At 39.7% G+C, this 12858-nt stretch overlaps 2 protein-coding genes across 2 annotated transcripts in view; one reads left to right on the top strand and one right to left on the bottom strand.

Annotated features, from left to right (window-relative positions):
• The window catches only part of Dzip3 (DAZ interacting zinc finger protein 3), a 728188-nt gene that overhangs the window by 43306 nt on the left and 672024 nt on the right, over window positions 1-12858 (top strand). The window lies entirely within an intron of this gene.
• The window catches only part of Ift57 (intraflagellar transport 57), a 53781-nt gene that overhangs the window by 26980 nt on the left and 13943 nt on the right, over window positions 1-12858 (bottom strand). The window contains exon 6 of the mRNA XM_051191578.1: window positions 2011-2133. Coding sequence (XP_051047535.1) covers window positions 2011-2133 — 123 coding nt within the window. The remainder of the gene's footprint in view (window positions 1-2010; window positions 2134-12858) is intronic.

Genomic DNA, 12858 nt, shown 5'->3' with positions numbered 1-12858 from the left:
TGAAAAAAATTCATCCTGAAGCAGACAAATATGAAACTTATTTACTACTAATGTAAGGTCATTTAAAATAAATTTATAATGAGTTTAAATAATGAGACCCTTTATTATGTGCCTCCCCAAATCTCTAAGCTATTCAAATATTAATACATACCCAGTAAAACACATTGACTCTCCAAATATTTATTTTTATTCCCTCAATCATGAAATGAAATAAAAAGGGTTTGCAAATGCCCCACCTAGCCTGTGCTGAGGGAAAGGTTATTGACCAAATAAAGGCTGTGCTTTGGATAGGGTCAAGAATAGGGGTAAAGTAGGGCGTACCCTGAAGCTGCAGCAATTGTCAATGACAAGGAATCTGAGAAGAAAGCTCCCAGCTCACATATATCCAAGTTACCCTTTCTTAATTGCTGAGAAACAACAACCCATTTTCTAGTTACTAGTTTCTTCATGCTTTTAAGTCATGGTATAATTTCATTTTTTCTTAAGCTACACAAATTTTGATCCCAGTGCTATGCTTTCCTTGTGGTACATCTGAAAGGCAAAAAAAAAAAAAAAAAAAAAAAAAAAAAAAAGATTCTGGGAAATACTATTCATAACGATAGAATGACTCAGAAAAGAATTCTGATGAGGCAATCAAGTGTGACTTTGATCAGTATATTTTAACTGTAAAAATCAAAATTCAAACTAATATCCTCATACCCTAAAATTCCAGAGAAATCAATATACTTGATTGTATAAATAATTTGGCACAGTCAATCCTAAGCTTGTAGCACTGGTGAGAGAGTCCGGGTCCAACTTTAAATTAGCTAATTATTTCCCAAATCAGAAAGACGCTGATTCTTTACAAATCTAGGATTCTGAGTTGGTCCACCCAGAATCTGAATTACACATAGTTCCGCAAAACAATATGGTGTTGGTGACTATGCTTACACCCTTTCTTTCTTAGTTATCTCTAGTGTGTGGAAATCAATGACTGCAGTTAATACATACACACAAAACCCATTAGGTTCTAAATGAGATGCCTGACTCTAAGAATATACCTAAAATGAAAGTAAACAAGTTATATTTGCTCCCTTCTGGGATTCAACTGTTCCCAACTACACAATTATTTTAACATGTTATTATATCTGGAATCAAAACAATAGTGAGTTTTAATTTCATAAAGAGAATTTGTTCTGACAAAACCAAAAAACTAGAATTGGCATTTTTTTTTTTTTTTTTTTGCTTGCAAAAAAGGAAACACATTACTCTTCAGCTCTTTATGCAGAGATTATTAAAAATGTTAGTGAGAATTGGATCATCAGCTTTCCTACATGCTTTTGTTTGCCCCAAAGTAATTACTTATGATGCCATAGGCCAAACAAAACAAAAACAAAACAGTCTTGACTCAGAAGCAGCTCCCTTGCTCAATTATCCAATTCTTGTCTCATTATATATTTGTCTTCTTAATATTGACCTGGAGTTATTGACCCCCTTGCCTCAACCACCTTGAGTGCTGGGAATATGGGCAGAAACCCTGCCCCTGGCTTTAACTTCAGTTGCACATACTACAGTACAGATAATCTAACACAACATCTGGGTTACACTAAATTGTGCTAAGTAGTAAGTTCTAAAACATCTTTTAAATCTCATCAACTGGTATCGTCACAGAATTCCAGTTCACCTCAAGCAAATACAGTTTTCAATAAATTACATTAAAGTTATTGACAAAAATCCCTCAATCCAAGTGAAACAGCATATGTTCCAAATCCTTACAAAGATTTTTCTTCTCCTCAAACTGTATTACAGTATTCATTCAATAATTTGTTAAATCCTTGTTAAGATAAAGCACAGATCAGGCAATGAGGCACATGCCTCTAATTTCAACATTGGAGTTGCGGAGACAAGAAAATCACAGGCCAACATGCTGGACACTAAACCTCCCCCTGCCATTCTTAAAATTGTGGGTGTTCTCAACCTCAAAGCACCTTACAAGGTGGTTTCTTGGAGCATATGTGCTCTCTCTGATACCTTATTGTCAGTCCTGATCGTGACTTTCAGTTGCGGTAGTACACGTTCGACTTCTAGACTCCATTCCGCAGCATCTGTCGTAGATTCCAAAATATCTTCTTGTTTGGCAGACTCGTTTGTGTCCTAAGAAAGGAAAGATATCACAAGATTTGGAGTTTATAAAAAGAACTGGAGAAATCTTGAGGCATTTAAGCAGCACTGCACAATTTAAATCGAGGATAGTAGTGTTAAAATTATAGTGCAGTAGAGATTCTTTTCTGTCTTCCTACCCAGGTTATAAGAAAATTAGGTAGAATAGCAAAATAAGTATTTAAAAATGAGGTGACTATACGATGTGGATATATTATAGTGGATAGTACTTTGGAAATATCAGATTGAACTCAATGACGATTTTACCAGTTAGACATATCATTTAGGAAATCTAACTGGTATCAGCAGAGAAATACAAATACTCATGCTTGGTAAGGAAACATTAGTTGAATTTATGATACAGAAACACAAAGTCAAAATGTGAAAGAGAAAAAAAAGATAACATTTTAGACACAAAGGGTTTATTGTTGACAAGCTATATATTCATAATTAGACGGATATTTTGGCTAAGTCAAAGTACAGAGCGCTTAAAAATGTGACATAACACAGACATGTCCAAAGGACAAGTAAGGGCCTTAAGCTTCTGACCTTGAATGACAAAGTCAATTCAAGGCTGCTGAATCACAGAGAGAGCCACGCCCTCACCCCCGCCTCCCGGCCCCATGCCCACTGATTTCTCAACCTTTCATATTGTAGCATTAAACATTAGGAATCTAAAAATGTAGGATTTTTCCACATTAATGATTTAAAAACAAAGCCCAAAGCATTAATTTTGAAGGCAGTTTTTCTCTTTAAATTCCCTTGATCAATCGTAAGTAGTTCTAAAGAAAAATATAGTTTTATATATAATAAAAGAAATACAATCAGTGCTCTTAACCTCTGAGTCATCAAGGTCCCTCACAGAAGGGGAAAGGAACAAAATTGAGTCAGGGGAGGAATAGATGTGTGTGTGTGTGTGTGTGTGTGTGTGTGTGTGTGAGAGAGAGAGAGAGAGAGAGAGAGAGAGAGAGAGAGGCCATAAAAGAGGGAGCCATTATAGGTTTGAAGAGAAAGCTGACCCTAGAGAAATGTCCAGAGACCTATAAGACTGACCCCAACTAACAACATGAGCAATAGTGGCAAGTCTACCTTAGATGCCCTTCCCTGATAATGAGATTGATGGCTAACTTATCCACCATCATAGAGTCCTCATCTAGTAGCTGACAGAAACAGAAGCAGACACCCACAGCTAAACACTGAGCTGAACTGGAATCCAGATGCAGCAAGGGAGGACAAGACCAGGCTACAGAAACCCACAGATACAGCTGACCTGAACAAGGAGGAGCTAATGGGCCCCAGACTGATAGCTGGGAATCTAGTATTGGACTGACTCAGACCCCCTGAACATGGGTCTCAGTTAGAAGGCCTTGGCAGTCTAAGGGACCTCTGACAGTGGAACTAGGATGTATCCCTGGTGCACAAAAGGACTTTGGGAGCACATTCCCCAAGGAGGGATACTCCCTTAACCTAGAGGCAGGAGGGAGGGCCTAGACCCTACTTCAATGACTTGACAGATTTTGATGACCCCTCCTGGAAGGCATCACCCTTCCTGTGGAATGGGGGGAGCATGGGATGGGGTCAGGGGGCATAAGAGAGTGGGAGAAAGGGAGGGAGAGAGGGAACTGGGATCAATATGTAAAATAAGGAAAATTAAAAAAAGATACAAGATGCATAAGTAGATAAATACATGAATGAACCTTATGAATTCTAATTAAAAATATTTTTCTAATTTAAAAATGTTTATTGCACCCAAGTGATTGTGTGTGTGTGTGTGTGTGTGTGTGTGTGTGTGTGTGTGTGTGCGTGTGTGTGTGTGAATGCCTGCTACTGAAGTGTACATATGTGGAAGCCAGGGCTTGAGGGCTTGGCATGAGGTACCTTACTTCACTGCTTTCCACTTTGTATTTTATTTTTTGAGGCATGTTTTTCATCTAACCTGGAGTATATCATTTTGGTTAGGCTAACAGACCATAAAGCTTTCTTCCCTCTAGTGCTAGGGCTATGTGTATTTGCCATTTTGCCTGATCTTTACAAGGATGTTGGAGATCCAAACTGAGGTCCTAATTCTTGAATACCAAGAAACTTACCCTGAGTCATCTTCCCATTCCTTTGTAAGATGCTATTTGTGATTGTTATATGTATGTATTACATGGTATGTATGTGTTCATGTGCACATGTGCCAGCAAGAACTCGTGTGTGTGTGTGTGTGTGTGTGTGTGTGTGTGTGTGTATGCTTGTGTGTGTGTGCACTGCATGTCTTCCTCCATCATTTGCCTCACTGTCTTTTGAGAGTGGGTCTCTCACTGAACCTGGACCTCACCAGCTGGGGTAGACTGACTGGTAGGCAAGTTCCAGTATCTGTGTATCTCTGCTCCTCATTGCTTGGGTTACAGATGTGAACTATAGTACCTTGCTGTCATATGGGTGCTGGGAATCAGGCCTTCATGTCTCATGGAAAGCGCTTCCTGATTGGGGCCACCTACCCAATCCCTATGAGGTGATAGTGTTAAAACAGTCAAGGCATCAGAAATTGTTGGATGTTAGGAAAGCATTAATTCTAGAGGTGTAACTTGGTATGGCAGTAATATTAAAAAAAAAAAAAACCTCATAAGTTAGAATATATATCAAGCTTTTACAGATGAGTTAAAAAAAAGATGAAGAAGAAAAACACTCATAAATTATAATATATGCCAAGCTTTTACAGATGAGTTGAACAATGTTTGAAATATTTGGGGACAAAAGAAGTAAGCTTAGATAAAACATGACTGAAAAGATATTAACAACTTAAAAAGAGGCAACAGTGCATAAGGGGCCATTATCTAATTCTACTTTGTTACATTTGAAATGCTTCGTAATATGACATCCAACAACAAACACCATGGAAACACAAAACTTTAAAAACAATGCAAACATCATATGAAATTACACTCTCAATGTGAATTTTATGCCACTGACAGACATTTCTTAAATGTCTACTTACAGTGTTTTGCATTTTTGTGGCAGCCTGAGGTCTCTAGTACCTGAACTCATTCACAGGACTGTGGGACCGAGGAAACAGCATTGCACCTCCTATTAGCAAGTCCCGATAGACTGGGGCCCTTACAGGAGCATATATTGCTTTTATACTCCAATCCCCATTATCTGAGGATGGATAACTGATGTGTGCATGCGTACTTTATTATGTATATTCTGCATTTCTTCAGTTCTATTCCATTTAGAATGCCTCTAAGTCTTGTTTTTTAAAGTATACATCACTTCAAAACAACAAAACCCCACAAGTATTCATCACAATAAAATGTGGACATCTAGCTCTGGATGTATCTCAGGCACCAGAGTGCCAATTTCAACCTTGGAACCTTTGCTTGGAGCACTTAAGAGAACACTGTGGGGTATATAAACTAAATATAGGGCAACGCAGGAGCACTGAGCACATAGCTGGGAACGGAAGGGGTTTTGGGGGGTTGTGATGTTCACGAAGCAGACACATGTGAAGTATATGGGAGCATGAGTCATGGCAGGGAAGAGGTATTTGTCCCACTGAGAGGCAGGGAAAGGTTCTCTATCATTTGATTTGCAGTGGAACTTGTTTGTAGCAGGCTTGCTGTGGGAAAGGTAGCATGTATACTCTCATGCATAGCACATTTGGCTACCTGTCCTGGCTCACACCAGCCTAAATTCTAATGAGTTCACTTGCACCAATCAGGTTAGAGATCAGGGCTTGTGGGAGTGAGGCTGTCTGCGCTGAGTAGCATAAGAATATATAAGCCATAACCATGTGAAGCTTGGGCGGGATACACAGGCTGCTCCTGCCAGGGTTAAGTCCCCACACACAATTCCACCAAGCCAGACTGAACCAAGAGGACATGCCTTCTCAGTAGCAAGTTGGCCTTTTCTCAATAGAATGTGGATATTGTGGTCACTGATAGAAAGCAGTGTTTGTATTATGGGGCCACCGTTTAGATTAAATGAAGCCACGTGTGCCAGATTGAACCCAGAGCTGGTACTGTCCCACCTCATCCCCTCATTCCTGCCTCTTCTTGCCTGCCTTTCAAAGGGAGAATTCCAGAATTGCCAAACCTGGAAAGAAAGGACTACCTGCTACACTTTCTTTAGACCAGGACACAGGATCTCTATCTGTGAATATACTCAGTTCTAATCTTTCCCTCAAACAGTGGTCTTTGTGGGCTAAGACCCAGAATCTGAATTTGTAGGATGAAGACCAAATGCTGCTTTAGGATACTTCCGTGCACTGGCATGTACTTTAACACTGTCCCTTAAAAAAAAAAACCATTACTGACTTCCTTAGTTCTTGATTACTCTTACTCCTAACGTCCTAAGATAATTGAATATAGAAACTCAAACATCTTCATTCATTCATGCCATATTTAATATACATAAGAAACAGCCCAGTTACTAGAAAGAAAGGGTAACTAGAGAACTAGGGCACCCTAGGCATAGGAGAGTACCACTAATTTACTCAACTTCTGCTTCCAGAATTGCATGCTTACTTCATAGCCTTATTCCTCAGTCAACATCTCAACACCTGTAAACTGCACATATTAACTATCAAAGATGAATAGTGGAAAAATCCAATACTGTGACTTGGTTAGAACACTTAAAACCATTTCATTCAACAAATGGTATTTTTGTGTGGCTATTAGTAAAAGACAAACTGCTGTCTTGATACCATCAAAATGTTTGGTCCTTCTCTAAAGCAGTATTAACTAAGGTCAAGCTTGGCTCTCAGGAAACTGCATTTACCAGATACTGCTGTAGAATAGACAATTAGAGGCTCAGGAGACATAGGCTATCTAGTAGTCTTACTTATAATTAATTAGTTTGACCAATAATCCATTTGTTAAATTCTTAGAACAGTTGATGCAAAAATCCAGGCATTGTACTTGGTTTGGAAAGATGAAAGGCTTTAATTCCTGCCTGCAAGGGGTTTACAGCTTCTTAGGAGGCATTTGAGGTCAGCTAATGGGGATGAAATTTGGTCTCAGGTAAAAGGGGGACTGATGAAATGAGAGATGATCCTTGCTGTAAAAGGAAGAATTGAAGATAATAGTCCAAGCCATCCCATAAAGTAACCTTGGGATCAAATAGTGGGAACAAGATCAAAGTCAGTTCAGAGATCAAACATGAGATGTTAATAGTCTGCACAGAGCCATGTGCCAGTAAGTAGTCTCTCTCTCCCAGGTAATATTAACAAGACAGTTAATACATGACTGTATATATATCTAAAGAGAGGCTATACTTGTGTGTGTGTGTGTGTGTGTTCTCCAAATTAAAAAATTATATAATATGTACACATACTTATAAACACATAACAACCTTATGGAGAAACTTAAATTCATCTGATAAGTTCAGTTCATACACCTACAAGATAAACTTAAGTGAGGTAATTGCCAAGATTAAACAGTCCCAGCCAAGTACAAATGTATGGTACATATGACTACATTCCCAACACTGAGACTGGCAAACAAAACAGAATTATGAGTCTGAGACCAGCCTTGCAACCGAGCAAGTTCCAGGCCAGCCTGGTCTATATGAGTCTTTGTTGAAACTAGAAATGGAATGCAATAGTCCCGAGACTGTGAAAGGAGCAAAGCCATCTTGAGAGTCTTACCACTACAGGACACGATGGCAGACTTCAAATCTCATTTCGTATCACTTGTGTTTTCAATCTCTGCTTACCCCACCCCACTATTCTTTAATACAAAACATGTGGTTTTATATATTCAAATCTTTGTGTTTTATTTTACACTTTTTTTTAAAAAATATATAGCTTGTCTAACTGTAGCCATGAGGTCAACACTCGTCATTCATGTTTTCTAGTTTTCTTTTTCTTTCACCTGTTGATCCATGTGGATTTTACATAGGCATAATAAATTAGGGAAGAATCTAGCTTTTTCTCCACATTAATAGCCTGATATTTCACCACACATAACCAAATAATTTCAACTTTGGTTGCAGATCGACATTGTTTTATATACTAATTTTGCCACATATATGAATTATTTCATGGGTCCTAAACTAGTCTATTGTTCTATTTCTAAGCCCACAAGCCATGGCACCCAGCCATACCCACCCCAACTTACATAAAAGTACAAACAATTCTGTGTACCCTCCACCCAGATTCTGAAATAGCAGGACCTTACGTAAACTGAGGGCAAGGCTATAATGTTTATGTCTAGACCTGAGATATGGAGATTATCTTCACATTTTCCTCTACTGAACAATTTTGTGTTTTAGTTTATAGGAAACATAGTCAGCTTTAAAAGTAATAATAAAGCATTTTTCTGTATGTACACAGATTGTGGCAACAATAAAGTTTTGGTCAGGCTTCAATTTGCAAATTTGGCAACTGGTCATGTACTAAATTAACCTTGTCTCTCCCCACATCCCCACCCGTCACCCAGTCACACAGTTTCTTTTAATTCAAGGTAAGGAAATTCCCTCTTCAGCTTTCAAACATGTATGACTTACATTAATATCCTCCCCACTCTGCGTGTGTATGAAGGTACCTCTGATGGACAGGGGAAAAGTATAAGCAGTTATAAATATAAGTTTAACTAACTTTCAAAAATAAGATAGAATATAGATGGGCCAGGCTTTAGGCTTTAAATGTGGAAGGGAAACGAGTGTTTTATGGCAATAGTCAGATTTAAATTTATTCTCATGAAGATGTACAGGATATAGAGCAGAGGAGGAGAGAGAAAGTCAGGTGTTTACAATGACAAAAATAGCATCAGCCCGAACACTGAAATAGGGATGAACACAGCTTGTAAAACCAAATCACAATGAGAGGAGTGGCCAGGGGCTTAGAGAGGAGAGCACTGAAAATCTGGGTCACAGAGTGTGACATTTGTCCTTCGGGCCAGAGAAGAGGCAGAGTTACAAGCCAGGTCTGATGACTTCATTCACTTAGCAGATAAATATTTACTTGGTTTGCCTACTATGGCCACGCAGTGTGCTAGTCTGGGAACAATGAATACAATGAAGTTCTTCGTGCAGAAGGGTTCTAGTTCTGTTTCCGAAAGACCCATGCATTGTAGGTTTGTGGGTCACAGGGTTCGCTGGGGTAGAGTAATAAGTATGGGGGGGGGGAGACTGAGCTGAGCCTTATCAGGTAGAGAGAATGCCTTTAACTAAAAGACAAAAACATGCCACGGAAGGGTGGTCCTGCTGGTTCAGTCTGTAAAGTGCCTGTCTTGAAAAGCACACAGCCTAAGTTTAACCCCCTACAAGCCAGATAACAAAGGCCAGGCATGGGGACCTGTGCTTTGGCCTCAGCACTGGGGAGGCAGAGATGTATCCCTGGGCCTCACTGCCCAACACACACAGTTTACTTGTGAGTAAACAACAGTAGATCTCATCTTAAAACCAAGATAGATAGCTTCTAAAGAATAACAGTCTAGTTTATCCTCCACAGTCATAGGTAAACACATGCATACACACACACACACACACACACACCACACACTCACATTCATACCACTGACCCACCAACTCATACAAAATGTACACACACACACACACACACACACACATATGCATATGCACACACACGATATACACACGTACACACAGAAATAGAGAAAGACTGTTAGTTACATAAGTTGGAAAGCCAAGGAAGGAACTGACTTAACTTGAATCATAAGGGCTTGTGAATAAAAGGACAGGATAGGCTCATGAACAGTTGCTAAACTGCAAATTGAAGTCTGGTCAAAATCTTATTGTTTCATAATCTATGTATATGAACTTGTAGGTAGAAAAAAAAAAGCCTGAAAAGTTATTAAAGCCAGAGCAATCTTATAAAAGTCATGCACTGGTATTCAAATGTTCGAGCAGGGTGACAGTATTTTGAAAAGGGGCAGGGGTGGGATTGAGGGTAAGTATGGAAGACCATTAAAACCTAACTGCCTTAAGGATCAGACAGGTGGCAGAGAACATGGCCTTGACATACCACTGAAAGAATGAAAATGAGACACACTACAAAGGTAGCATCCTCATGTCACAGTGACCTCATAGATGTCTTGGGTGAAAATGAATCAGTCAGAGAGTCAATACACCAATGTTTTCTAGGAGTAAGTTATGAAGAAGGGCGGATGGAGGTGGTGGGTACAAGACTAAAAACACATCCATCTTATGGGGTGCCCATCTAATACACTCAATTATACAGTAAATATTTACTCCTGGTGTTGAATCAGGAAGCATAATGTGTTCATTTGTATAAGAACAGTTCACAAATGATACCTGAAAAACAAACACATTATTTTCCAATAAATTCTCCTGTGTCATTTCTGGAGGAGAGACCACATGACAGAAAATGCAATCTAGTGGGCGCCAGTAATAATCCATGTGACAGATTATTAAAATAAAGATATGATATTACCAGGTCTTCTTAATTTACACTGAAATGCAAGCTTATTGATACCTTGTTCCCTATGGAAGCTTCTTACTAAAGATGACAGCAATCTAAAGAGCTGTTTGTATGGAGGGAGTAATGCCTTTTTAGTTTTCCTACTGCCCACACAAATGTGGTAATTGATTCCAGCCTTGAGGAAAGGTGAATGCTTTTACAAACTAAGAAATACAGCATGCGCATGGTCTGTGCCAGCCCCATGCCAGGTGCAGTTTGTCCACAAGTTAGGTTATATTAATCTCAAAAGCAGCCTGGGAGAAATTGTGTCCCCACATTATAGATAAGAAAGCACCGTCCAGGAGAGGTTAATTAACTTGCTAGGGTCGTGTGGCTAGCAACATAGTCAGGATTTTCATCAAAGGCTATTTTGGTCATAGCATAGCATCTACCTCTAAGACTTGGACTTGGAGCTGATCGAGGACCTTGAAAAGTCCTTGCTCCCTATTCTTGCTAAGTCTGCAAGACCAAGATGGAAATAAGGATGCCTATTCAAGTGTGGATTCAACAGCTAACTAAAGATCAAGAGAACTGATTTTTACACCCAGCAAGAACTCCCATTTGAGCCTTCTCTGAGCAAAGAGGGAGGCTGAGCTTTCTTCTTTAGCTCACATTCTCTATCCTCCCATGGATGTAAACTGATGGGTGGTTCAGGTTAGCAGCCAGAGAAGTAAAGGCATTTACTTAGTCATAAATTCCCATCCCAGTCAAATGTGAGGCGTTTTAATCCTTTCTCTGGCAAATTACCAACCACAGACTTCTCTACCAATAACAACATCCCCACCGCTCAAGTCAATGGTTTAGGAAAGGAGGGGAATGGCTCCTTCAAGTCAGGATCAGAATCCATGGTAGTCTATGAGGCCAGCTGTGTTGTAAAGCAGCACCCTCCCAACCCCCTCACCGGCAACTCCCCCCCCCTTCCCCCCAGTGTGAGCGCTCACACCACACTACTCGTGTTTTACAACAGAGCCCTTCTATACTACTCAGAAAGGACATTTTGTTGAGAAAGAAAGTATAAGGTAAAGTAAAATAACATTCAAGTTACTTAAGGCATTCACCTAGCAAATCCGTCCCTGTCCCTGCTTTGATTACAACAGAACAGACTTGCCTGGGTGACAATCTAAAATTACAGTGAGGTTCGAATTCTAAGGCTTTATTTTTACTTCCTTTCAGCTTTTGCTTTTTAAGCCAAAAAGTCTCTCATTCTTGGTACAATGAGTTTTGTCTCTCTTCTTTTTTTTCTTTTTTGCTTCTTCTAAGTAATTAAAAATCAATTGTGTTTAAGGCTTTTGAGAGACTTGGTTTTATGCTGCACAACTCAGGACTGGCTTTCTAAAACCTCAAATTTAGCATCTCAAGGAAGAATAGTATCTATGGCATGTTTGAAAAAATGTTTTGAAATGAAGTGATGGGCATTTAAAAATAGAATTCGGCGGAGCACGCACGGCTCCTGCTCATTTCTTTTTCACTGGGGTTGGAAAGTGACACATCTGCATTATGCAGACAGAACCGCGTGGCTGTGAGTCTGCAAGCTTCATAATGGATAGGAATGCTAGCAGAGCCACCACGGATGTGCTGACAGCTTTCCCAAACGACAAATGTGACATGGAAACAGTCTGACCTGCAAACCTCATTGATGCTTTGCCACCAGAACCAGCCCTCCCTGTGTCTGTCCGCTCTTATCTCTGAACATGCTATTGCATACACAACCTGCAACAGGTCCTGTCCAGCCCTCAGGACATCAGTGAAGCATTAGTGTCCCTCCTCCCTCCATGGGCCTTAGCAAAAACTCAGTTTCAAGAACACTCTGAAATTGGAGAATGTGGAAATTTGTGGTCAATTCATAAGGTTCTCCTTCTAAGAAAGGCTATCACAAAATCAAGATAATTAATCACCAGATGAAACTTTGGGAAATCATACCTCTCATGAATTGTGGCTGTTTTTTTGAAAGGTAAGCTTGGCAAGTTCATAATCCAGAATAAGGCAGTTATTTGGGAAACTCAGACAATAGGAATGGCTGTAAGGACATTGTCTTAAATCTGAAAATAAACAAATGCCCTGAGAGGTTCAGCTCCTCCCAAACAAGCCAGCTTCATAACCATCAGCATTGACCACCCCAAGGAAGGGCCTTCACTTTCTTCAGTGCTTGAGAGATGCCTGCTGTGTCATGATTTGCTTAGGCAGTCCTTTACAAGTTAAGTCTGAGGACTGCAGCAATTCCATACATCATAGTCTTCAAGTTAGTAGGTGCAGGCTTCAGTATACTAAGATGTTAAAGATGGGTCACCAGGTTC

The sequence above is a fragment of the Phodopus roborovskii genome, unplaced genomic scaffold (assembly GCF_943737965.1).
Source record: "Phodopus roborovskii unplaced genomic scaffold, PHOROB, whole genome shotgun sequence".
Classification (NCBI taxonomy): Eukaryota; Metazoa; Chordata; class Mammalia; order Rodentia; family Cricetidae; genus Phodopus; species Phodopus roborovskii.
This window is presented reverse-complemented; position numbering and strand designations above follow the sequence as displayed.